Raw genomic sequence first — 25,782 nt, forward strand, 5'->3', positions numbered from 1 at the left:
TCTTTCTAACAACTAGTTTTAATGTTTATGAGCATATTTTGCCTACATTACCTTTTCAGGATGTTGAGAAAGATGCATCACAAGCACAGGCTGGAGGCTCCAGCAGCAGTTGCAACAAGCAAGCCTTCAAGCTGCAAGAAAGGCGTGCGCGCGCACGAGAACGCGCTCGCTGATCGAAAGCCCTGCTGCCTCGGGCCCCTTGCGGCGCCTGGCTGGTGACCTGGAAACAGATGTGCTTGTGGGAGGCCCGGGACTTTCGGTTCCGGTGCACCATAGGTCAGTGTAGTCGCTGCTTCCTGTCCTCGGTTTCCCGACCTGGGCACTACGAGGTGGTCGCGGTGTGGCTGCTCCCGGGGGCCCATGGCTGAGGGTGACGTAGGGAGTGACCAGAGGCAGGTGAGGGCCCCCAGCGGCAGCCCGGGAGCCGGACTCGGGGACCATCAGTTCGCACGCGACCAGGCTCCCCGTTTCCCCGCTTCAGGCCTGTTCATTCGTTGATGGTTTGAGACAGTGTCTGTCCACATAGCCCTGCCTATCCTGGGCTGTACTCGCAGAGGTCTGCATGCCTCTGCCCTCAGAGAGCTGGCATTCAAGGCGAGCGCCTTCACACCTCGCTGCCATTACTTTTTAACCCTAAAATAATTTCTTCAGCGCCTAGGTAGCAAAATGGGGGGGGGGGCACGCTACCGAGTCTCGTTCCCAAATTAACGACAACAAACCTAAAACAGAAATACCAGAGAAAACGCAACAGGAATATGGTGTTAATAGTGTGGGAATGGCCTTTTCATTGGTAAGTCTCATTACAGGATATATAATTGTGTGCGTGTGTGTGTGCGCGCGTGTGTGTATGTGTGCGCGTTCACGCGGGCGCGCGCGCTGCTTGCAGTCACGGCGATAGTGTCAGGAAAGCCGACAGCCGAACATGCTAAGAACATTTGACCTCCGAAGACTCATTTTTGTTAATGCCATAAAAGGTGGTAAGATTCGGTTTATCCATGTATGTTCATTTGTTGACTTTCAAACATCGACTTTCAGAATGAGGAAATCGAAGCCATGGCTGCCATTTATGGGGAAGAGTGGTGTGTTATAGATGATTGCGCGAAAGTATTCTGTATTAGAATCAGCGACGACATAGATGACCCAAAATGGACACTTTGCTTGCAGGTATTTTTTTTCTTCTTCTTTGTAGCGATTTTCCAGTTTTTTTTTTTTTTTTTTTTTTTTTTTGGTTTTTCGAGACAGGGTTTCTCTGTGTAGCTTTGCGCCTTTCCTGGAGCTCACTTGGTAGCCCAGGCTGGCCTCGAACTCACAGAGATCCGCCTGGCTCTGCCTCCCGAGTGCTGGGATTAAAGGCGTGCGCACCAACGCCCGGCTAATTTTCCAGTCTTAATATATAACTGGTGACATTTGTCTCTTTATGATTATTCCAGTTTGACTTGCTTTCTGGATTGCCTTTGCTGATACAAATGTAGATATTTAAATCTGAGGTCACCCTCATATCATGCTTTCGTTGATGAGATCTTGTTGTTATTCTTCTAATTAGTAAACGTGTTAATGTTCTATTTATAGACGTGAGTGACACTTCCTTTTGTTGCTCTGACCAATAACAGAAGGTTTAGACCTGGAAAGGTGGCTAACATTTAAGAGGAAGAGTAGGTTTTGAATGAAAATCCATAGAGCAATACTTGTCTCTTTATTGAGACTCAGTTGTACTTAGAATAAAATAAAAGATTAATTGTGCATTATTGTTTTGTCTACATGTGTGTCAGTGTGAGGGTGTTAGATCTCCTGGAACTGGAGTTACACACAGTTGTGAGCTGTTATGTGGGTGCTGGGAACTGAACCAGGGTCCTTTGGAAGAACATCCAGGACTCCTAACATCTGAGCCATCTCTCCAGCCCCCTTAACCTTATTCTTAACTTTCATCTTTTATAGTTTCTCTGCCAAGAATTAGCTTCTAAAATCACAGATAGCCTAACAACATTTTCTGTAGAACCATAAATATGATGGAGGAGATTTTCACTTGATAGTATATAAACCAATGGTTTGTCTTTTGTCTAGACAAATTAGAAACTTGTTTATTGACTGACTTTATAAATTTAGTTGCTTTTCAGCTGTGATCAGTGTAAGCAAATTTGTTTTAAAACTTCCTCGTAGGTGATGTTACCGAGTGAATACCCAGGTACAGCGCCACCTATTTATCAGTTGAAGTAAGCTATATTTTTAACTTTACCTTTTTATAGAAATATTTTACTGTCAAAGATAGTTTTCTATACAGTCATTGTGTTTATACAAAATACTTTGTTTAAAATCAATATAGAAATTAGGAACATCTTTTAAGTTAGTGTGAGCATTTTACAGAGTGGTGTAAAACACATTGATACATACTGCTTAGTATAAAAGAGTCCGAGTCCCCAGAGGTCAGAGAGCTGGGACTGTGCTGAGAGGTGGCGAGGAAAGCCTTGTTGCTGGGCTCCTAACCCAGCTCTTGGATTAACTTCAAGCTGCCTGCCTTCATGAACTTAGCCAGGGTGCTTGGCGCTTGTGCCTGCCTCTCCGTCCTTGCTGTTGAAGGACCACTTCTTAGTAGTCTGAGCTTCATCTGCGGGAGTGCTGACCTGTTGAAGAAGTGGGCTATGACCTGCCTCCCCTTTAACTTCATAGTTTAGCAAAGCCATATGAACAGAGCTGCATAAATTGGCTATGAAAAGTTGTATCCACAAGTGTTGTTTTTGTGTGTGTTTCACTATGCATAAGGTGGTGTGGACCGCTTTAATCCAGCACTCGGAAGCAGAGCAGGCGGATCTCAGTGATTGAGGCAGCTGCTACCAAGTGAGCTCAGGCGCAAAGTAGAGAACCTGTTCGAAAACAACAAACAAACAAAAAACTATGCCAATAAAACTAATAAAAATAGTTTTTCGAGACTTTCTGTGTTACTGTTATCTCACTCTGTAGATCTGCCTGACTCACTGAATCCGCCTGCTTGCTAGTGCTGGGATTAAAGGCTTGCGCCACCACCTCCCAGCTGGTTCTGTGTTTTTTTATCTATTGAGAATGATACATACAGAATGCTTTCAAATATCTTTTCAGAGAAAAAGGCACTTTTGTAATCCCATGGCGATGTGCTGACTCGTTGGGCTCATTTTTGGGAGTAACCTATTAGTTAGTCCAGCTTTTGCAGCCAGAAGAAGAAAATGAGAACTCCTGGCCTTGTGGCAGACTTACAGATCTGGAATGTTAAATTCCTGAGTAGGTTCAGCCACTGATGCAAATTTGGGCAGGTTTCTGGTACCCGAGGAACTCAGCTTCTGTTTTTTTAGGTCATTAAAATTCAGTAAGATTCGTGTTGATTTTGTTATGGTTTCTTAAGCAGATTGAATGAATTAAGGCAAATGAAAACATTTTAACTCTGTATAGATTTTAAAAACACATTAATGAATATTTGAAATACTCATCTAATTCTTGAATAATTTTCTTTCCTGTGTTTTATTCAATCTTAGTGCTCCTTGGCTGAAAGGGCAAGAACGTGCAGACTTATCAAACAGCCTTGAGGAAATATACATGTAAGTGACAGGTAGCTTTTCCCAGACACTCTGCTAGTGACTTCTGCTCTGTTCTTCTTGACAGATATGTACATACTTTCCCTGAACCTTTTGTTAGGCTCATTAACAAAAACATTCACTTTAAACAAACTAAAAGGTTAGTTACAAAACTCACATGCGTATTTGATAGAAAAATGTGGCAATATTTAAAGTTGGAAGCATAACACTTATTTTGGCCTCTGAAGGCAAATTCAGAGATACTGTTCTTTTTTTTAGACTTTCAAAATATTTAATTGAAGAGTTAAAAATAAAAGCAATATATTTATTGCTGAATGTGGGGTTAAGCAGCTATACAATTTATGGAGCAATATGGATATGAATTAACTATTTAACCTTTGAAGGTCTAAGGTTGTCATTTGAAAATTAGTGACCTTATTAACTACTTCACAGGATTTGTGTACAAAATCATTACTAGTTTTATGTTAGCACATTGTGGGGTGTGGTTTCTATTTAGTATTTACTATCTGGACCATAAAGGCATTTGTTTTTCCCATAGTTAACCTTCTTGAACCTTCCTGAAGCTTCACCATTACCTGCTTGATTCTTCCTTAATTAGCCTATGAAAATAGCCTTTGATTTGCTACCTGGTCAACAGTTTCTTAAATTTAGCTATTTTGCCTTAGCCTAAGCCTTACCCTGGAAGAAAACATATTTTCATAAGAAGAATCTATAAGCTTCCCAAGTTCAATAAGCCTAATAAAAGTAAGAGTTAGTGGAACATACATGAAAGAACAGACAAGTTCATTCCACATACCTTTAAAAATTATCAGTCACAGAGACAGTTTTCCATGAATTATTAATCAGACCTCCTTCAATGTTTTCAGGCAAAAAGGACAGTGGGGGGAAATGAATGTGCATACTTCTTCAAATTCCTAGATGTAACAGCAGCCCAGGAACAGACTCAGACAGTACTGCAAGGTGGTAGGTGCATGGAGAGATCAGGCCCAACAGCAAAGTGGCCACCAGAATCCACCAGTGCAGGGGACTTGCCCATAGCATGGGACAAAGAATTTCAGGGTTTATAAAGTTTGTCTCTAAAAAAAAACAAAGAACAAGGAGAGAACCTGGGAGATGCCTAATGAATTTCTGTTTCTGTGTCTTAGACAAGAATTTTAGAGAAAGCCATACCACAGGGAGCAAGGAAATTCAGAACTCCCAGGGCATCCATGGCTCCAGTGAGATTTGAGCAGATTAATATTAGTTTGGTGATTCTTGCAACTGCTATGGATAAACAAATGTATACCAGATTCTACGCTAGTTTTTTTTTTTTTTTTTTTGGTTTTTCAGACAGGGTTTCTCTGTGTAGCTTTGCGCCTTTCCTGGGACTCACTTGGTAGTCCAGGCTGGCCTCGAACTCACAGAGATCCGTCTGGCTCTGCCTCCTGAGTGCTGGGATTAAAGGTGTGTGCCACCACCGCCCGGCCTACGCTAGTTTTTTTTAAAAAAAAATTTTTTTTTCTTTATTAAGAAACTTTCTGCTCACTCCACATACCATCCACAGATCTCCCCTCCTTTCTCCTCCCACCCTCCAGCCCTCTTTCCCAAGACATCCTGCATCCCTACATCCCCCAAATCAAGGTCTCCCATGGGGAGCCAGCAGAGCCCAGCACACTGAACCTAGGCAGGTCCAAGCTCCTTCCCACTGCATCAAGGCTGTTCAAGGCGTCACACCTCAGACACCGGATTCCTAGAAGCCTGACCATGCACCAGGGACAGATCTCGATCCCCCCAAACAGTTTGAGCCAAACAACCATCTTCCATTTCCAAAGGGCCTAGTCCAGTCCCATGAGGGCTCCACAGCCACCAGTCCACAGTTCATGGGCTTCCACCAGTGTGGCCGGTCACAGAGATGCTGTCCTTGTTGTGTGTATTCTTGTAGCATATGATGAGTGAAAATGATGACGGCAGGATTCAAATCATAATTACTTGTTCTGAATACTTTGATAGTTCTCTTGTAGTCATCTAAAAGACCAAGATCCTACAGAGGCACTGTTGTTGTTCATTCAGCAGTTCACCCATCCATTCATCCACCCACCAAGTACTACATGGTGAGCAGTGTATTAGATTCGGGCTACACATGGGTTAGCAAAACTAGAAATTATTCCTTTTCATAGCGTTTAGAATTCTCTAGTGTGGTAGGGGAATGTATTACCTGCAGCATTGTAAAAGTGAATGTAACTCTGGAGCTGTGAGGGGCGTTATGATGGTGATTGAGTTTGACAGGTTTATTCTGGTCTGGGAGTCTGTAGGTGGCTTGTTGGACTAAGAGCTGAGTAAATTAGCTCACATACTTTCAGTGAGAGGCCAGAGCATAGGCATGGTGACATGAAGTGGGTGGTAGGAGACAGACTAACCCTGTGGGGAAAGACTGGGAAAGGTGGACAGGAAGATCGGAGTTCTGTAGGTTCTGTTAGAGATTTTCTTTCTTAGCCATAGGAACCAGTGAACGCTGAATTTTGAGAGGTGGGATGCCAATCAATGCTAAGACTTCAGTTTGGAAAAGTTAGCCTAGTTCTCTATTGTGATTGCCTGAAGAGCAACAAGAATTGATGTAGGAAATTTGTAAGGAAACTGATAGGTCGTTAGCCAAGAGAAGATAAGGTTCATTTGGATTAATGAAATATGTTGATTTATTAAACCAGATACTATTCTGGATTATCAGGGTTTTTTTTTTTTTTTTTTTTTTTTCTGAATCCAGGCGCTAGTAAGCATCTATTGTATGTTCTAGGTGTCCTGTTTGGTACAGTGAGAGTGTCCCCTTTATGTCCCAGGGATCAAGGCCAGGTTTCTTTTCCTCCCAAAATATTTAATTAGAAAATGGTAAGTCATCATGGAATCCATATTACTTGTCCTTCCTGAAAGACCTTTCTTGGGCCCCTACTTAGTGATTCTGTTATCCTCAGTATATAAATATTTCTTTAGTTAAATGTTTTTGATGCCTGTTTTAACATTACTGGCCATTCTAACAATTGTATTTCCAACATGCTTCTTTTTGTAATCCAATTATTTTTATTTAACTTGTCTTCACCACTTAATGTAGAATAAGGTAAATATACTACAGGCTTGCTTACAATTAATTATACACCTGGTGGTCACTTTTCAGATCATAACTTACTTGACTACTTTATTTCATGAAAATCTTTCCACCCTTGACTTCCATCATGTTAACACATTTGTCTCCTGCTTATACCAATGCCATAGCTTGTGCGGTGCCTTCCCGCCTACCTGCTCATGATTCCCAGAGTCCTGGGTACTAGGAGAAGCCTCGTATAGGACAAAATTTGCCTCTTCTGCCTCACTCAGAGGTTTTAAACAGTTTTTTCTAAAGATAAGAGAGAGGTCATAATGTTTTGATTAGTAAAAGTGCTTGAATAATAATTGCAGTCTAATGATAGTATTTTCACATGTGATAAATAGCAATATGAATTGTATTTTTTAAAAGTTTCATGTGACAACTTTTAATGATTTTATATATTTCCAGTCATGGGCAAGAAATGAAAAGTATTACTAACTTTAAAAATCAGATATAAGCTGGGCGGTGGTGGCGCACGCCTTTAATCCCAGCACTTGGGAGGCAGAGCCAGGCGGATCTCTGTGAGTTCGAGGCCAGCCTGGGCTACCAAGTGAGTTCCAGGAAAGGCGCAAAGCTACACAGAGAAACCCTGTCTCGAAAAAAAAAAAAAAAATCAGATATAAATCTACCAACATAATTTTTAATGTTTATATTTTCAAAATATGATACTATTGAGTTATATATCTCTAGAGTATTTTGAATGCTAAATTTAATATTTGCCCATATAAGAAGATAAACTATGATTAGTGGCCACTTACATGGACAGGTAAGAAAGAAAGAATCTTTTGGTAAACATTTTCTATTTTCTATATACTGCCTCTCTGCTAGGAATTTGGCATTTAAAAATGAAGACAAAGAGCTAGGTGTGATGTTACACACCTTTGATCCCAGCACTTGGGAGGCAGAGGCAGATAAATCATTGTGAGTTCAGGGTCAGCCCAGTCTATGTCTTGAGTTCCAGGGCAATCAGGGCTGCATAATAAGACTGCCTCAAAACAAAAACAAAAGAAACAGACAAATAAAACAAAGCAAATTATAATGGCCAGGCACAGGATGTAGTTCAGTGCTAGTGCTCCTGCCTAGCATGTGTGAGGTACTGGGGTTTATCCCCAGCATCACAAACATACAAATCAAGATGAATGAGGTCCTGGGCTTGACCCTCAGCAACGCACACACACACTTGAGGATGAATGTGTACCTCATAACATCAGAAGCCTGTTAGGCTGTGTTAAGGCTGTTTTGGTCAAGCTTCTGGAATCAGCTTTTGAATAGCATACTTCTTTGTGTTTATTCTCATACTGGTAGTATGAGTATAGTATCATTGTAAGGATTAAGTGACATCTATGTACTATACTTTATTTCACACACAGTAGTGGTTTGTTAGCCTTGCACTATTTAAACAAAACTCTTGAGATAACTTACAGAGAATAGGTTTATTTCAGGTCAGTTTTGGAGATTCCCATCTGGCATTGTCAGCCCTGTGGCTTCGGAGCTCTGATGATGCAAGTGTTTGGGAAAGCAGAATTTCCTACTGTGAGCCAGAGAATATACACAAAAAGGAAGATGCAGGTATTTAGGAGCAAGGCTTTCAGCTTTGCTCAGTGTAGTTACCTTCTGTAAAGGCCTTCATCACAGCAATGAATGGCAAAAGTTGGAAGACCAGTTTTTTTTTAAATAAGTCATACTCCTAGTGGATAGTTAAAAGGTAGAAATAAGGGTTAGGGATTTAGCTCAGTGGTTTAGCCCTGGATTCGATCCTTAGCTCAAAAAAAAAAAAAAAAAAGAAAGAAAGAAAGAAAGAAAGAAAGAAAGAAAGAAAGAAAGAAAGAAAGAAAGAAAGAAAGAAAGAAATTCTTGTCGCAAGAGAAAACAAATACAGTGTAATACTTCTAATACTTCTAATACAAACATTTTTGTACTTTAGTGGTAGACTTTTGGGGGGTTCTGTGTTAGAGAATGATTTCTACTTGACCCAGAAAGCCTCATAGCCACAGTGACTCTTTGCACTGGATTCTCAAGCAGCAACCTTGCTAATGCTAGTGAAGACAGACACAGCGGTGCATGAAACTCAGTAGTGCTCTGGCCTGTGCCTTCATGGGGAGCCATGGTGAGGAGAAGACATCTGAAGTGAAGGTTGAATTTCCTTTGTTGCTGTGGGAAATTACCAATCATAGAAATTCTTCCAAGGTATTATTTTTCAAATGTTGAATGAGGAGTCAGATGGAGTGACCCTAGTCTGTAAGTCCAGTGCAGAGACTGAGATAGGAAGAGTATGGATTCAAGGCAGCCTGGGCTGCATGGTGAGTAGACATATAGACTTGCTTGGGCTGCATACATCAAGATCTTATCTTAAAGAACAAAATCAGAATGTGAATTCATATTTATGAAGGGACAGTTTTCAAGTTTCACAGGGGCTAGTGAGTACGGACTGGGGTAATAAGCATTTTGGTACTTCTTATGTATAGTAGGTGTTCAGTCTACGTTAATATTAAAATCACTAGGGGCATGGTGATATGAGGAATTCAGTAGAATAAGGGTGGGAGATAGAACTCTATATAAAGCTGTGTTCTTGTGTAGGAATGGTTACCAACACTAAGAAAGGCTTGCCATTCTCCTGCTCCCTGCCATAGTCCCAGGACCTCATGCAGTTAGTCTCTATACTAGAGGCTCTGAAAGAGGGAGGACTCCCCTGCAGCAGTGCGGTTGAGTCTTGTGTTCCTCCTAAGCCTCCTAGATCAAAGGTTCACCCAGGACAGACAAGCCTTTAGCAGGGTGTGCATGTAGATTGTATACAAATCCATCCCATAGACTATTGAAGTATCCTTATCATTAGCTGTTTGATAGGGGAACAAGGTGCAGGTGACCTGAGCTTTACACCTCAATTCTCAATTCTTATTTCAGCTCAGGCCTTTTTACTTGATGACAAAGCTGTTGAATAAGCTAACTGATCTCTGTTCTCATCTTCATAATGGGGAAATCATGACACTGTCTTTGGACAGTTCTAAGAATCAGCTGTGTTGGTGTATATAATGTTCTTGGGACCTGGTGTACACTTCATACATTGGAACTTGCATTGTCCAGAGAAGAGAGGAGTGGATATCCTTTAAAGAAATTCTCTGTCTTTAGAAACCTTTCCAGTTTATGTCTTTGCTTTCTACAAATAAAGCTTGCAAAGAGATACAGCAAAGACCATTTTAGTTCCAGAAGATAAGTGCCAATGAGATGGGTGGGTTTGACAGTCTGGAAATGTTTGAAAAGTGCTTGTTTTGAAAGTTTCTTTTGGTGGGTACTGATGAGGGCATAAAGAAGGGTACTGGTTTTGAGGGGAGTTTTAAAGGAGAAGCAGTATGGTGCTGCTCTGACATAGGTTGGAACCTTCTTTAAACACACTCCAAAGCTACCATAGTCAGCATCACTCCCTAACATGAGATACTCGGTCCTTCTTTTATTGATGTCCTATCATTTAACTTCAGAACTCAAAGCACATTCTTTTTTTCAGTGATTTGAGATGAATTTAATTATTATTATTTTATTTATTTATTTATTTTTTTTTTTGATTTTTCGAGACAGGGTTTCTCTGTGTAGCTTTGCGCCTTTCCTGGGACTCACTTGGTAGCCCAGGCTGGCCTTGAACTCACAGAGATCCGCCTGCCTCTGCCTCCCGAGTGCTGGGATTAAAGGCGTGCGCCACCACCGCCCGGCGAATTTAATTATTTGAGGCAGCCAAACATTTGAAACCAAAATGAATCAATTATTCAGTAGACTAGTTTGTCAGAAAACATGTTATGGATGTAAAACTGTTGAGTTACATGTCTTTTAGATCTCTTAAGTTCCTGAGAGAGTCCCGATATACTCTGTGTATGCCTTGTTGAAGGATCTGTGGGCCAAACAAGTAGTTTGACTTGTTCAGAGAGTTGAAAAGGGTAGTGATGATTGGACACGAATCTCAAAACCACCTATGGATAGAAACAAATCATGTTGATACCTATCTTATCTGTGTAGTTCGGATTTAGACATTTTCTTTCCTTTCTTTGGATGCAGTTGTTCTCCTTAAGTTTTAAGTAAGGTCTGTTCATTTTTGAGCCATTTGAAATCTTTAATGTTGGTATACATAATATATGTTACTCAGACATAAGTGTTGGTAAATTTTGTGTATTATATATTTGGAAAGGCATGGTTGGGTTTTATTACACTGACTTGGGGTTATAATTGTAAATAATTTTTTTTTAATTTGAGAAGGTAGCACTTTTGAAACAATGAATTTTATCCCTGGATTTTATTTAGACAGAATATTGGTGAAAGTATTCTTTACCTGTGGGTGGAGAAAATAAGAGATGTTCTGATACAGAAATCCCAGTTGACAGAGCCAGGTAAGACTGAATGATAACTTTCTGTCTTCTAATTTGGAGTAGTTAAATTTTCATATGAATGCTATGATTGAAGTTACACATGAGAATCTATATTCTGGTTTGTGGTTTCTTTCTTTCCATCCAATCCCCTCCCCTCCCCTCCCCTCCCCTCCCCTTCCCTCCCCTCCCTTCCCCTCTCCTCTCCTCCCCTCCCTTCCCCTCTCCCCTCCCTTCCCCTCTCCTCCCCTCACCTTTCCTCCCCTCCCTTCTCCTCTCCTCTCCTCCCCTCACCTCTCCTCCCCTTCCTTCCCCTCTCCTCCCCTCCCTTCCCCTCTCTTCTCTCCCCTCCCTTCCCCTCTCCTCTCCTCCACTCACCTCTCCTCTCCTCCCCTCCCTTCCCCTCTCCTCCCCTCCCTTCCCCTCTCCTCTCCTCCCCTCCCTTCCCCTCTCCTCCCCTCCCTTCCCCTCTCCTCTCCTCCCCTCACCTTTCCTCTCCTCTCCTCCCCTCCCTTCCCCTCTCTTCCCCTCCCTTCCCCTCTCCACTCCTCCCCTCACCTCTCCTCCCCTCCCTTCCCCTCTCCTCTCCTCCCCTCACCTCTCCTCTCCTCCCCTCCCTTCCCCTCTCTCCTCCCCTCCCTTCCCCTCTCCTCTCCTCCCCTCACCTCCCTTCCCCTCTCCTCTCCTCCCCTCCCCTCCCCTCTCCTCTCCTCCCCTCCCTTCCCCTCTCCTCTCCTCCCTTCCCCTCTCTTCTCCTCTTCTTCCTTTCCTGTTTCCTTTCCTTTTCCATTCCCTCCTCTCCCCTCCCCGTCATCCCCTCCCGTCCCCTCCTCTCCTTTCTTTTCCTGTGTACCCCTGGCTGTCCTGGGACTCGCTCTGTAGACCAGGCTGGCCTTGAACTCAGAGATCTGCTTGCCTCTATTCTCCTGTGGCTGAGATTAAAGGCGTATCACACTGTGTCCTGCAAGGTTTATGGATTCTATATCATAAAAAGAAGTTTCTCTTGAGAGTTCACTTACTTATGTAGTTATAGTAATTTCTTTCTATAAGGTTTCTCTGTGGATTATACTTTTAGAATGTAGAATTTTGTGGGGAAACAACTTGAACCTAAAATACACTGAATGTCATTAAGGTATTATAAACTTTGTAGAATTCCTTATGATTTGGATATATAAATTAGATATTAGTCCTAAACAAATCTAGTGTTCATCAAAAAAGAACTCTGAGAAGTATTTTGACTAGTAATAGGATATAGAGTTAAATTTTAAAATAGACTTTGAAATTGCGATGCAATCCATGCACCACAATCATTCACCCTTCGAAGTGAAGGAAGGAGTAACCTTCACACAGACGCTGACAGCATTGCCTTTTGTTAGACCGCGGGCGGGCGGAGTGGACGACAGCGACAGCGTGGGCAGGCTCCGTCCTGCACCTGCTCCGCTCCCACCCCCACAAAGGCCTTTGAAGAGACAGAACTCCCTTCCCAGGCAGCCTGGTGTTCCTTCGCAACTACTTGGTAATGTCACCACAGGTGACACTGTTTTCAGTGTTGGGGGAAGAGTTATAAAGAGCCTGTAGCTTATTTAGAACTTTTAAAAGAAGGTTATTTACAGAGAACTAATTATGTTGGATGTTTAAAGTTGATAGCAGTCTGGGTTTTCAGATCACTTTTACCATTTTCTATAAAAGCAAATATTTTTACTGCTTTTTTAAAAATCAGAGAGGAGTGGAGAGAGAGTGGCGTAAAGGCACTAATCTCTGTAGCATTTTTAAAGTGTTTTCTTTGACTTTTGGATCCATGTTCTGATTTCACAGAATTCAGAGCATGTATGAGAAAGAATAAATCCCTAGAAATTCTCAAAGTGAATTTTGCCAGCTTGTCTTGTAGAGTTAGAATAGCTGTAGAAATTGAGTGTGCTACCAGCAGAAATTTAGAACTCCAGAACATTTGGATCATTCAACTCTCAGCAAAATTAAACTCATTTCAGCAGTGACCTTCACCTCCGTAACCTTGGCTCTTCAAATTTTGAAGTTACTGTTTTGTGGTGAAAAGTACTTTAAAATTTTATTTTAGGAATTTTGTTTGGGTCTTTTTCTTTAAAATTGTTTTTTGGACTGGGAATGTAACTTAGTGGTAGAATATATACCTAACATTTCAAGGCCCTGAGTTTGATCCTCAATACTACCAAATCAACAGCCCACCAAAACGGGTATATATATATATATGTGTGTGTGTGTGTATACATGTGTGTACACATATACACACACACAGATGTATATGAAAATCCTGTAACCATTATGTTCTATTCTAATTTTTTGTAAAAGTAAAAAAACAACAAACAAAACCTTGTTAAAGAACTATATTAGGGTAAGAGTTAGTGATCAGGGTTCAGCATGAGAATTTTCTTCAGGGCATCTACTTGTCAAGTAATTAAGTAATTTTATTTCAGTATTATTTTGTTTTTTATTTTTCTAGAAGAGAGTCTTTAAATTTTTAAGTATGTCCACACAACTTTTTAAATTTTTAAAAGAAATCAGAGCTTATTTTAAACTTATAGAAGAGTAACAGAAACAGTACAGTCGCTCTTTACATCCTTAATCCAACTCCTTCGCCATCTTGTGTGACAGGACGTGAGCCTGCTGGGTCTTCCTGCCTTTGCCTCCCCATCAGTGGGAAGGATTCTAGGGATAAAATTCAGCTCCTCAAGCCCTTTAACGACTGAGCTACCTCTCCAGTCCCTTTTGCTAACTTTGATAACTTCGATACTTGTGAATATTCTGACCATTTATTTTATGGAATGCTGATGGTTTGGTCTTGTTAGTCCTTGTGATTGGAGTGAGCTGCTGGTGAGAGTACCTAGACATGATACTGCACCCTTTACATACAGCACACTGAGAAGTTCATGACTTCTGTTTGCTTCCTAACTGCACATGACCGCACACCAGGAAGCTCATGAGATCAGTGTGCCTCCCGATTGTTAATGTTTACCTCGGTCATTGGCTAACGTGGTATCCACTAGTTGTCTCCACCATAAAGTTAGTATGTTGGGCTTCTCCAAAAAAACAAACCCCATATGCTTATATGTATATCGATCTTTATTTTGAGGAATTGGCTTGTACAAGTATGAGGATGGCAAGTTTGGAATTTGCAAGGACCAGCACAGTATAATTTAATGTTGCAGTTTATGTTCAAAGGTAGTCTGCTGGAAAAATATCCTCTTCATGGAGGTCAGTCTTTCTCCATTGACTTGGAGGAGGCTCCTCACTGTGATGGAGGACAAAGTTGGTGGATGTAAATGTTGTTCCCATCCAAAACATACCTCCATCATCCGTAATAGTGTTGTTCAAAGATCTCCGCATTAGGGCCTCACTAGGTTGACATGTAAAATTAATTAATCATGACAGTTAATGTCTTCCCTTTTGTATGGAGGACATTTGGGTGTTTTGTTGTTGTTTGTTTTGTTTTTTGGTGGGAGGAATAGGGTCTTGCTATGTTGCCCAGTACTCAGGTTAGCCTCAAACCCCCAGCTCACATAATATTCTTACTTCCTTTTTCCAAGACTGTAGTTTTGGGGGAATGTTCCTTAAGGCCATGCTGAGGCTTTTCCTTTTCTTCTTTCAGTACTGGGGATTGAACCAGGGGCTTCCTCATGCAGGGATGCCCTGCCCCTGAGCCACCTCTCCTTCCCTTCCTGTTCTTTCTTACACTCTTGCCTACAATTTCAGTACCCATTGGTGGATCTTACCAGATCTTTATCACTCTGATTTTTACCTCATGATAAAAAAAGTCCCAAAGCCTTCATTGATTTATTTTTAGAATTCTGTTGTAAGAAAAATCATGATTTCTTCTGTTGAAGAATGATGTGTAAAGGTTAAGATCCAATTATTTTTCTTTTCTTTTCTTTTCTTTTCTTTTCTTTTCTTTTCTTTTTTTTTTTTTAAAAGACAGGTCTCACTGTATATCCCTGGATGACCTAGAACTTGCTATGTATACCAGGCTGGCCTGGGACTCACCAAGATCTGCCTGCCTCTGTCTGCCTCCCAAGTGCTAGGATTCCAATGATTTTTGTAGGTTTAATTTCTTATTTGCTTCATGGCTCAATCATAATGTCTCATATTCATATAGGCCCAGATGTAAAGAAAAAAACTGAAGAGGAAGATGTTGAATGTGAAGATGACCTCATTGTAGAACATCAGCGAGCAAATGCAGTTAAAACCGTAGACTTCAACATCAGTGAACATGTACCAGGTACAGTGTTTCTAACTAGTTCCTCTGGAGGAGATCAGGTGATACTGCTTTGGGGAGGCCTAGAAACAGCAAAGGCTCATGTGTGAGGGAGTACTTGCTTGCTTGCTTGCAGATGTTGAACTGTGTTCCCTTCCTATTAGCCTTTTGGTTAGCAGCAGCCAAGACAGGTAGGTTCTTTACCATAGTTAAGTTACAGTGATTTGTGAACTCGTTGAGAAGGTAGAACAACTGGAAATGATTTCACTTCTGTGGCACACTGACTGGATGTAGCACTGTTGTGTTGAATTCCACTATGGGAAGTAGGAGCAGTTTTATAGAAGACATTACATTATATTGTATTGTATTGTATTATATTAATGGTAGATTACAGCCACACACTATAAAGCCAGTCAGAGCTTTCCCACTCCAGAAGTTGGCCTATATGGAGAAACACGTTGTGGTGTGAGTATCTGTCAGTCATTGGTCTGAGTAGCCCTTTACTCTCTTACAAACTAGATATTGCACCAACTAAAGTACAACAGCAGCCCATGATTTAAGTCAGTCTGGGCTTTGTAGCACTCTGACTGAGTGGCAATGGCAGGTGGAAATCATTTCTCTGACATACGATAGATTTATGAACTTTTACTTAAAGTTTAATTTTGGTAAGTAATTATTCATGCTGCTTTTGCTTAACTTTTCCATACAATATTATTTATATCCCAGTTCTTTTCCTTTATTGCTGATTTTCTTTTTAAAAGAAGGAAAATTAATTCTTTGGCTTTGTAGAAATAGAAGAACTGCCTCCAGTTGACCATGGCGTTCCTATCACAGACCGAAGGAGCACTTTTCAGGCCCATGTGGCTCCCGTAGTCTGTCCTAAGCAGGTGCGTGACTGAATCTTCCCACCAGTGTGGTTCTAGGAGATGTTTCCATCTCTCTTACGGTTTCACATGATGCAGACGTCATTTATTTGTTTCCCCGCCCCCACATTCCTGTGAGCGTGAGAGATTTGCTTGTTTCTGCTTTAACAATTGTGTGTAAACTTTACTTTTTGTTGAGGATTAAACTAGCTCATGTCGGTTCTAGACAAGCATTCTACCACTGAGCTACAATATTAGGGTTGTATTTAAACTCTGCTTGGAGCTTATTCGTCAGTGAATCTTTAAGAAAAACGTGTGTTGCTGTAGAAAATCATGCTCACCAGATGACCAGAAGGAAGGATTTGTTCTACTGAATATGCGAAGCTGAGTCCGTTCTACTGTTCCCTGATGAGGGAGAACATTTGGGCCCACATGCCAAGTCCAGTCTCCCACATGTTGTTTCTTGGTGTTAGTCGACCTTATGCCTACCAAAGGATGCAAATGGCAACTCATTCTTCAAAACCACTGTTTGTAGGTCCTTGACTCTCTTATGTTTTTCCAGCAGGATCTGTCTATTGCTGTGATCTAGCAGAAATTCTGTATTGATGTACAAGGTGGCTCCAATGCTACATATACAGTTAAATAGCATCAGGGAAAGTGCCCTTGTTCACATTCAGTGCTTAATCTCCTTCCTTTGGACTCTGTTTCTACTCTAACCTCCACCCCACCCCCATCCCTTCTTTTCTTTGCAGTGCTGGGAATCGGAGCCAGAACCTCATACATCTGGCAAGGGCTCTACACCCGTAGCCCTCTAAGAGCCTCTGAAGCCTTGACTCTTAGGAATAGAGTTCTTTTTACAAGGACTTTACTCTCAGGGACTGGGAGAGGACTTCTTCTTCTTCATAGATGTGTGCTCAGGAGGACTGCTTTCCTATTCAGCTGACTGACCTTTTCTTTTGAAGTCCATTCTGCCCTTGGCCTTTGTTCATCCTCCTCCAGAACCCTTCTTAGACACTCTGTTCTGAATTTTCCATCCTGAACCCTCTTTCTCTTCTTGATCACAGACCCTTAGACAGTGTGAGAACTGAAATACTCTTTAAGATGATTGCTTTGCTGTATTGATCCAGAGTTTGAGAACTTGAAAGTGGTGGCTGATGACCGCAGATTAAACTGGGTCTCTCTGAGTTCATCTCAGGTTTTTCCCCACTATTTCTCTTGAGTTTGTAGCAATCTGACTGTATCTCACTCTCTTTTCCACCCAGTCTTCTTCTCACAGAATCTTTGCTGATTTCCATTGCAAGGGAAAAAACCTAAACACTTTACACAAAACCACCTGTGTTCAATTTCTAATTTACCGGTAGGTGAGTCTTGCATCTTCTTCATGTTCTTTTTTTTTTTTTTTTTTTTTGGTCTTTTCAAGACAGGGTTTTTCTGTGTAGTTTTGGTGCCTGTCCTGAATCTTGCTCTGTAGACCAGGCTGACTTCGAACTCACAGAGATCTGCCTGGCTCTGCCTCCCAAGTGCTGGGATTAAAGGCGTGCGCCACCACCGTTGCCCAGCCTTCTTTATGTTCTTAAGGTGCAGCAGGTAGCATTTCCTCAGCCTCTCTTCTTATTCCTTATAGGGTTGACAAGGAAATACACAGCTTAAAGCTGAGTCTCAAGTAGGCATAATGGGACATTCTTATATTTATTTATTTATTTTATATCTATATTGAAATGTATCTGTTGTTGAGTTGAAATTCTGTTTTGACTGGGCGGTTTTTGTTATTTAGTTATTCATCTAACCTCCTGTTCCTTGCATTTCCCTCTGAGTGAATTTCTTCTTCATTGCCTCTTCTTCTCCCTTGCATTTTGATGCAGAAGAACGGCCACTTACAAGAGCTGGGTTAGAACTCCCCCATGAAGCATGCTTGGTTTCTAGAGACAGTTGTGATTTTGTAACATTGGGAGCACACGCTTGCTGTACACCTGTCACAGAGTGGGCACAGTCAGGAATGTCAGAGCTAGTTTCTGGAAATGCTTGCGTTTACATGAAAAGTTCTCTACACGGGGAACACATTTTCATTTATTATGCCTTAGACATGCAGACTAAACATCTGTTGGTAATTGGTGCTTAGAAAGTGTCTGCCCTGTTATGTCACTTCAGAGCTTAGTGGATTCTTTAGTGAATGTTTTGGTATAAGATGTATATCAAATCACTCTAATTCTACTTTTCTAGCATTTACAGAGCAAATAAAAGTCATATTTGTTTATTTATATTACTGCTTTTTTTAAAGGTGAAAATGGTTCTTGCCAAATTGTATGAGAATAAGAAAATAGCCAGTGCCACCCACAATATCTATGCCTATAGGTGAGTGACTGTCAGCCTTTAGACTATGTCATTCATAAACAGTGCTTGGGAAAACTGTGCATGACTTTAAAATCTAACTCTCTTTACTGTGATAGACGACCTGTGAGGTAACACGAAGTGCAGGGAGAGAGAGGCACAGCCCGAAGGCTTTGGCTCCTGCCAGCTGCAGTTGCCAGTGTTCTGTGTGTGTTGTCTTTTCTGTGAGAAGTTACTCTTTTCAATACTTTAACTGTGTCCTATTCTTTTAATTTAATAAAAATATTTTCTGTATTTACTTGATTAAAAACTGTTTCAGTGTCTTACAATACTTGATTGAGGTTCCATACCTCGATTTATTTAGCGTTTCTTTTTCAGTGCAGTTTTTCAAATTTTCACTATTGTAAAGCGAGTCTGGCAGACATCTTTTGTCCATGAATTAGATTATTTCTGCAGAGTTGATTGAGTTGGCTCATATTTGTGTGCACACATGTACATGTATGGGGGATGCTTTCTTGTGTGTTGGGGCTTGTCCTCTTTTGTTCTCCACCTTGCTTCTTGAGACAAGGTCTCTTGCTGAGCCTGGAGCTCACGGCTTTGGTTGACTCACTGGCCATTACACCCTCAGCATCCCCTGGTCTTTGCCCTGTAACCCTCAGTGCTGGGTGGTCACAGGCACACATGGCCACGGCAGCTTTCCACGTGGGTCCAGGAACTCAGACTTAGCTCCTCATGCTTGTGCCTAAAGCTCTTGTTACTGAGCTGATGAGGAGCACATCTACCAGATCCTCACCTTCTTTTGAAAAAGTGAAATGCAGATACAATTAAAAAGAACATAGTTTTATAGTAGAATTATCAAAAAATATGAATACTTTTGAAAGTTGATATGTATTTCAAATTTTCCCAAAGGCTATTTTTAAACCAATTTATTCTCCTATAAATAATGAGTTAAGAGTGCTTTTATAGCATACCTTGGGTTTTGACAGCAAATGTTTGCTGATTTGCAAATGAAGACATAAAGAACATTTTAAAATATAAAAAAATAATAAGACTTAAAGTTGTAGTTTAGCCCTGAAGTAAAAAAGAATATAGATATATGGAGTTGGTGTAAATTTATAATTCAGTTGAATGTTTATAAAATCTAGATTAGTGGAACTTCAAATTCAGAAGATTCAGTTTGCATAAGGAAGTTTTTCCTATTAGTAGATTCATATCTTAAAAAAAAGAATTTATTTATGTATATGAGTATGTGCCCCCTGAACAGTATCTCGATAGAAATTTAATGTATTCTTTTTTATTTGCCTATTTATTTATTGTATTTTATTTTGGATAAGATCTCGTGTAGCCTAGGCTGGCCTCCACCTTGCTTTATTGAGTGTTACACTGATTCTGCTCCTACCTTCCGAGTGCCGGGGTCACAGTTGTATGCCACTTTGTCCAGCAGCTGGATATTGAAAACCCGACAGCTGGACTAACAGAGGAAGACTATGAAGCATTCACATATGTGGCCTTCATCTCCTTTGATGCACTTGTGTTTTCATTATATGCTAGGAGTGCACCGCCTGTTTCTTACATATCACCTTACAGTTTCTGTTGTATAAGGCCTCGATGCAGCCTAGCCTCAGCGGACGGCTTTCCGTCACTCTGACCTCTGACGGGAACTGCATGTGTAAATTCTTCTCACAAAAGCTGCACTATAATAAAAAGGAGAAACCTCTGGGTCCTAGTGTCCCCATGGTGAAGATGGGCTTATGTGGCCAGCCAACCATAAGAATGCCCTAGACAGAATTGAAGAAGGATTTTAAGAAAAATATGCTAATTTTGGAGGTGATCATATTGATTATTAAATATTGAGGGCTAACATTTATTATATGACATATTTGATTCTACTGTGGTGCTTACAAATACAGCCCTCCATGTGTGTTTTAGGATATACTGTGAGGACAAGCAGACCTTCTTGCAGGACTGTGAGGATGATGGAGAGACAGCTGCTGGAGGCCGTCTTCTTCACCTCATGGAGGTCAGTGTCGAGTTCAATTCGAATAGGCACTTACAAGCCATGGAGTTTCCACTTAGGAAGAAGGAGGCGTTTGAATGATGTGAGACAGGAAACCTTCACCACTGGACCCGGGACAGTGCAGACGGTTAATCCCAGATGACGTGCTTTTCAGGAAAAACACAAGACTGTCTGCAGCTCTGGGGAACTGCTCTTTGTTTCCTGGCAGCGGCTTCCCTGTCTCTCTTCTCTTCTGTCTTTGTGAAACTCCCTGTTGGTTTGACGCAGAAACATGGGGTGGATGGAGGATGCTTCATTGTTGAAAATTAAATTGCTTATCTCTTTGTCAAGGAAATGTGAGCCTTTTTTTTTTTTTTTTTTTTTTTTTTTTTGAGACAGGGTTTCTCTGTGTAGCCCTGGCTGTCCTGGATCTCACTCTGTAGACCAGGCTACCCTCAAACTCACATTGATCTGCCTGCCTCTGCCTCCTGAGTGGTGGGATTAAAGGTGTGGGCCACCACCGCCGCCACCTCCACTGCCACCACCCAGCATAAAATTTGTGTATTTTTAACAATCTTGCATTTAATTTTCTTTTTTTCTTTTTTTTTTTTTTTTTTTCTTTTTTTTGGTTTTTCGAGACAGGGTTTCTCTGTGTAGCTTTGCGCCTTTCCTGGAACTCACTTGGTAGCCCAGGCTGGCCTGGAACTCACAGAGATCCGCCTGGCTCTGCCTCCCGAGTGCTGGGATTAAAGGCGTGCGCACAACCACCCGGCTGCATTTAATTTTCTTAAGCAGTATTCTCTTCCTTATTAGAAATGTCTCCCTCTTTGTAAAACAATTGTTTACTTTATGTGTGTGGCTGTTTTGTATGCATCATGTCTGTGTACCATGTGCATACAGTGCCTGCAGAGGCCAGAGATGATGCTGGATCCCTGGAGCTGGAGTTACAGATGACTGAGCTGTGTGTGGGTGCTGGGAATCGAACCTGGGTGCTTGCAAGAGCAGCAAGTACTCTTTACAACTGAGTCATCTCTCTAGCTCCTGTATTAAGCTTTTTTTTTTTTTTTCTGTTTTCTATTTCTGTTTTTCTTAGGATTCTTGCTCAGTTTTTATAGATAAAATAGCTTTTAAATTTGGTCTGCATGTATTAGTTTGAGTTCCTTTAATGGACTGTTTTCAGCCTTAATTTTTTCCAGGCCCATCTTAGTTTATCCCATCCTTTCTCTTTCCTCCTGCTAGATTTTCTTCATCTGTCTGGTGATCATTGATTGTCCATTAATTTTAAGAGTGGATTACTTTTTTCCTCAGGTAGTTTCTTCTATTCATGTATGTGGAGTTTGCTTTGTAACTAGGCCTTTCTCTTGCGAACCTTTCTGTGGTGTGGGGTCAGATAGGAACACTGGTGGCTTCTCTTTAAAGGCAGCACTTGACGAGTGTTTCAGCTTTACTTGCGAAGGTCCTCATCTCTTCAGTAAGTTTGATCAGGAGCAGGTCTTGTTTGTTTGTTTTTGCTTTTGTTACTGGTAAAGGCTGCCTACAGGTAGCTTTCTGGGTAACAGTCAGTAAGAATGGGAGGCCTGCTTCATGGTTTCCCCTCACTCTGACCAGTGGCTCCACAGTTCAGAGTCTGAGGGTGTAGACACTGTGTTGACTTACGAAATTCCCTTTGTGCTACCTTTTCCTCCCTGGGTTGTTAGCAGCTTTACTCAGTGCATGCTGTTTTAGATAGCAGTTATTTCATTCTTAAAACTCAGGTGTGTGCGCATCTATTTGTGTGTAATTATGCTTCTGAAAATAACAGATTTTGAATGTGAAGAATGTCATGGTGGTGGTGTCCCGTTGGTATGGAGGAATTCTGCTCGGACCTGATCGTTTCAAACATATCAACAACTGTGCCAGGAACATACTGGTGGAGAAGAACTTCACAAGTTCACCTGTAAGTCATTCTTGATGCTGTGGAGTTTGCTGTCACCGTGAAAGTACGAAAGGGAAATCAAGACTGGGTGAAAATATGGGCATTGCAGTGGTCAAGCTGTTGAGCTGGAAAGCTGGAGACCTAGGCCTTGGTCAGAATGATGGGAGAACCTGCTTTTGTAAGTCTGGTCTCAAGACTTTATAGTAGAAAAAGCAGAGACCCCTTGAAATACTATCTGTGGTCCATGCCCTCAAACTGAGGTCTAGAGAGATGTGAGCTGTCACACTGAATAGATGTTCTTGAGGTATCTGTAAAGTCCTAAATTCCATTAGTGTCATAGTATCTGTGCTTCCTGACATGTCTGTGCGTGTGTTCTTTATATTCTGAGTTTGTTTGGCTTATGCATTACATATGTTCATAGCTATTTATTTAGACTTGGGAGAATGGAGAGAGATGAAGTAATATTGAGATTTTTCAAGCATAAATGTACTAGGTAAAATGCTTTCCTTGACTAGCCTTGCCTGTCGGGAGAGACTATCCTAGACTGTAAGCCGGAGTGTCTCAGGCAGTACTCAGGCTTCACTGTGTGGACTGGCTGTGGGGTTGCCATGAGGTCCTGTCTGTACCAGGCGTGGAGGTGCTGCATTGACTGATTTCTTTTCCAGGAGGAGTCATCTAAGAGTTTGGGAAAGAAGAAAGTAAAAAAAGACAAGAAGCGGAGTGAGCATTAATCTTGAAACTGTATGAAAGATTAATTTCCGAGTCATTGTGTACACATTCCCAGTGGTTAACGAATACATGAAGACGGCCACTTGACAGCTCCAGTCAGCCAGTTCACCGTGGACACCAGCGTTATGTTTCCTTCCTTGGTTCTATCATTTGCCAAAAACAGAGAATTTAGGATTATTCACAAGTGTTTCTGACTTGTGTGGAACTGATATGAGCTTAGTCACCATTTCCTATAACTCTTGGAAGGTGGCAGATGCAGGGCAGTTACCTGAGCTAACTGTCCATTTCAGTTCATGTCAAGTGCCTTTGTTTGGCAGGGAAGACGTGTCTTCAGAAGACTAAATGCCTGATTTCTTGTGATAGGTATTCTCACACCATTAAATGAACAGGCTTTTACTGCTCCTGTAGCTTCTCAGAGCGGGGCTCAGTGAAGACTGCAGCCATGGAGAATCTTTCCTTGTGATTTCACAAGCTTGTCACTTATCATCTTATAGTGTTTATCATGGAGTAATAGTAAGTGAAAATCCAGGAGTATCCATCTGTGATTATGTGCCAAAGTGGACATTCCACATATCTGCTAGCCCAGTTGTTAGTCCTCCCTTTTGTTGAAAATTGTTTTTTGTGAAATTTCAAAAAGTGATTTTTTTTTTTTAGTCTCTGCCTTTTATTAATTCCTGTAATGAAACAGTGAGTGTTGAGTCTCGGGAGTCCTTCCATCCCTTAAGTGTGGTGAGGTAACAAACATTACAGTGTCTCTGAACAACCTGGGAGTCTCTTCCTTGTGTCCTTCCCTGGGCTGTGGCCAACAGGACACTTCAGTAAGGTGAGGTGGCAGAACACCACTGGTGCAGGGAGAGCTGGGCTAGTCTGTGCACACTTGCAGGGGAGAGCTGGGCGAGTCTGTGCACACTTGCAGGGGAGAGCTGGGCGAGTCTGTGCATACTTACAGGGGAGAGCTGGACTAGTCTGTGCACACTTGCAGGGGAGAGCTGCGCTAGTCTGTGCACACTTGCATCTGTGTCTAGACAGTTTTTTAGTTCCATGATTTTTGTTGAGAGATGGAGGGACTAATGTTTTAATTAGGAAAAACAAATTCTTTCCCTCCAAATTCTTGGCAAATCTCCCCTTTAACAGTGTTTTATTTATTTATGTTTCACCTGCATGTTCCTTGTAAGGAAAAAGACAGAGAGAGTCCCTTTGAGATGTAGGTAAGTTGTACACCGTTATCTATCAGATGTAATGCCAGCAGTTACTAAGTTCATCAAGTGATCACAGGCCTGTTTGACTCCCTCCCAAGGAAGGGACCAGAATGAAATTAGGAAGAAGCTTTGGGATGACACCGGAATGTGGAACATCTGAGAGTGGGCAGATGTTCTTCTCTGACCTTTAACCCTGGAAGCTCCACATCCTCACTTGGTATTTTAAGTAGGAATCCAGGAGCCAGCTTTACACTAGAGTGGGTTCTGAGACAGAAGTCTTATTTTCAACATTATTTAATGTTGTACCTTATCGAGAACTATAGGATAACCTATATGTGTGTATTTGGAGCACTTACCTCTGTTTCCATGAAATGCTGAGTATATCCTATGTATTAACTGTTACGGAACTTAGACATTATTTGCTAAAGATAATTTCACAATATTGACATTTCAGACCTGTGAAAAGCGATAAAAACACTAAAATTTATGCTGCAGGAGGAAGGAGTAATTTTCCCAGCACACTAATTTTGAGTTTCTTTCCTGGTGTTTTGTCTAAAATGTATTAGTGTTTACAGAAGACAAAACATTTTTTTTTATATCTGTGATCTCATTTCCTTCACTTAAAATGTTTTCTTCATTTTACAAGATTACTAACCATACTTTGTAGGTTGAGCTCCTTAACCTTCTTCATTGCAGGAGGGAGGAGAGATCCCAAATTCTTCAGTTCTAACTCCTGAAATTATGTATTTCACTCTTACCATCAATGCAAAATAATGGTAGCATATTTTTCTCTATTAAAATAGAGAAAAATCATATGTAGAGAATTTTCTAGTTCTCCAGATAATAACTTTCTATAGCCAGGTGTTTGCTGTGGTGTTCTCTATATTATATTAGTTACAATTTTCTTCACATGCTGGTATATAAAAGCAAGTAGCATCTACCTTAATGGGCATAGCAGTAGCTGCATGAAGGAGATGTTTGGAAGGACATTAATTAGTTCCAACGAAGCACAGAACAGATGAAGCAGATACTGTGTGGAGGGCAGGTTGAATGATATTGGGAAAATTGTAACCACATCCAGTCCACTAAAGAGATGACAATAAATGGTGTATACAGTTCTTATTTTTTCTTATGCATGATTTTGTATATATGGCTATTTTTCTTTCCATTAAAATGATATTAAAGTATATATACTGTTTTTTATCCTACACATTTCATATAGAAGTATATTGTTAACATTTTCCCATATCAATAAATATTCTTCTATGGCTTAACTTGTTACGACTGCATTGTATTCTGTCTCCTGGGTACATTGTAATATACAAACTCATCCCCCAGTTGTTTTTCAGCAATTTTTTTTTCTTCAAATTTAGCTCTTAGAAGCAAATGTGAAGTATTGTTTCATTGCATGAAGGTTTTTATATGTATTCCGGACTATTAGGAAAATGTAGAAATGGAATTTTCCATGAAGGGTTTATATATTCTCATAGCGCTTTGTAGACTAGC

General features: G+C 41.0%; 1 protein-coding gene across 4 annotated transcripts; it reads left to right on the plus strand.

The window, feature by feature from the left end:
• Positions 1–104: 104 nt before the first annotated feature.
• Impact (impact RWD domain protein) lies at positions 105–25,550 on the plus strand. Of its 4 annotated transcripts, none has more exons than XM_028876665.2 (11): positions 105–276; positions 1,036–1,164; positions 2,158–2,210; positions 3,501–3,563; positions 10,960–11,045; positions 15,148–15,270; positions 16,036–16,133; positions 18,388–18,461; positions 20,367–20,457; positions 22,235–22,369; positions 23,014–25,550. In XM_028876665.2, the coding sequence occupies exons 2-11, from the start codon at positions 1,054–1,056 to the stop codon at positions 23,077–23,079; spliced, it is 900 nt and encodes a 299-aa protein (XP_028732498.1). In that variant the 5' UTR covers positions 105–276; positions 1,036–1,053; the 3' UTR covers positions 23,080–25,550. The 4 variants fall into 4 exon arrangements, with proteins under 4 accessions (XP_028732498.1, XP_028732497.1, XP_037052860.1 ...); XM_028876664.1 differs by lacking the exon at positions 105–276 and adding an exon at positions 283–396; XM_037196965.1 differs by lacking the exon at positions 105–276 and adding an exon at positions 424–790.
• The last annotated feature ends 232 nt before the right edge of the window (positions 25,551–25,782 follow it).

Source organism: Peromyscus leucopus, chromosome 19 (assembly GCF_004664715.2).
Source record: "Peromyscus leucopus breed LL Stock chromosome 19, UCI_PerLeu_2.1, whole genome shotgun sequence".
NCBI lineage: Eukaryota > Metazoa > Chordata > Mammalia > Rodentia > Cricetidae > Peromyscus > Peromyscus leucopus.

Coding starts and splice junctions, on each gene's coding strand:
- Impact (XM_028876664.1), top strand. CDS start 361: ATGGCTGAGGGTGACGTAGGGAGTGACCAGAGGCAG. Junction 11,046..15,147: donor ATCCCAGTTGACAGAGCCAG/GTAAGACTGAAT, acceptor ATATTCATATAG/GCCCAGATGTAAAGAAAAAA. Junction 18,462..20,366: donor CACAATATCTATGCCTATAG/GTGAGTGACTGT, acceptor TGTGTGTTTTAG/GATATACTGTGAGGACAAGC.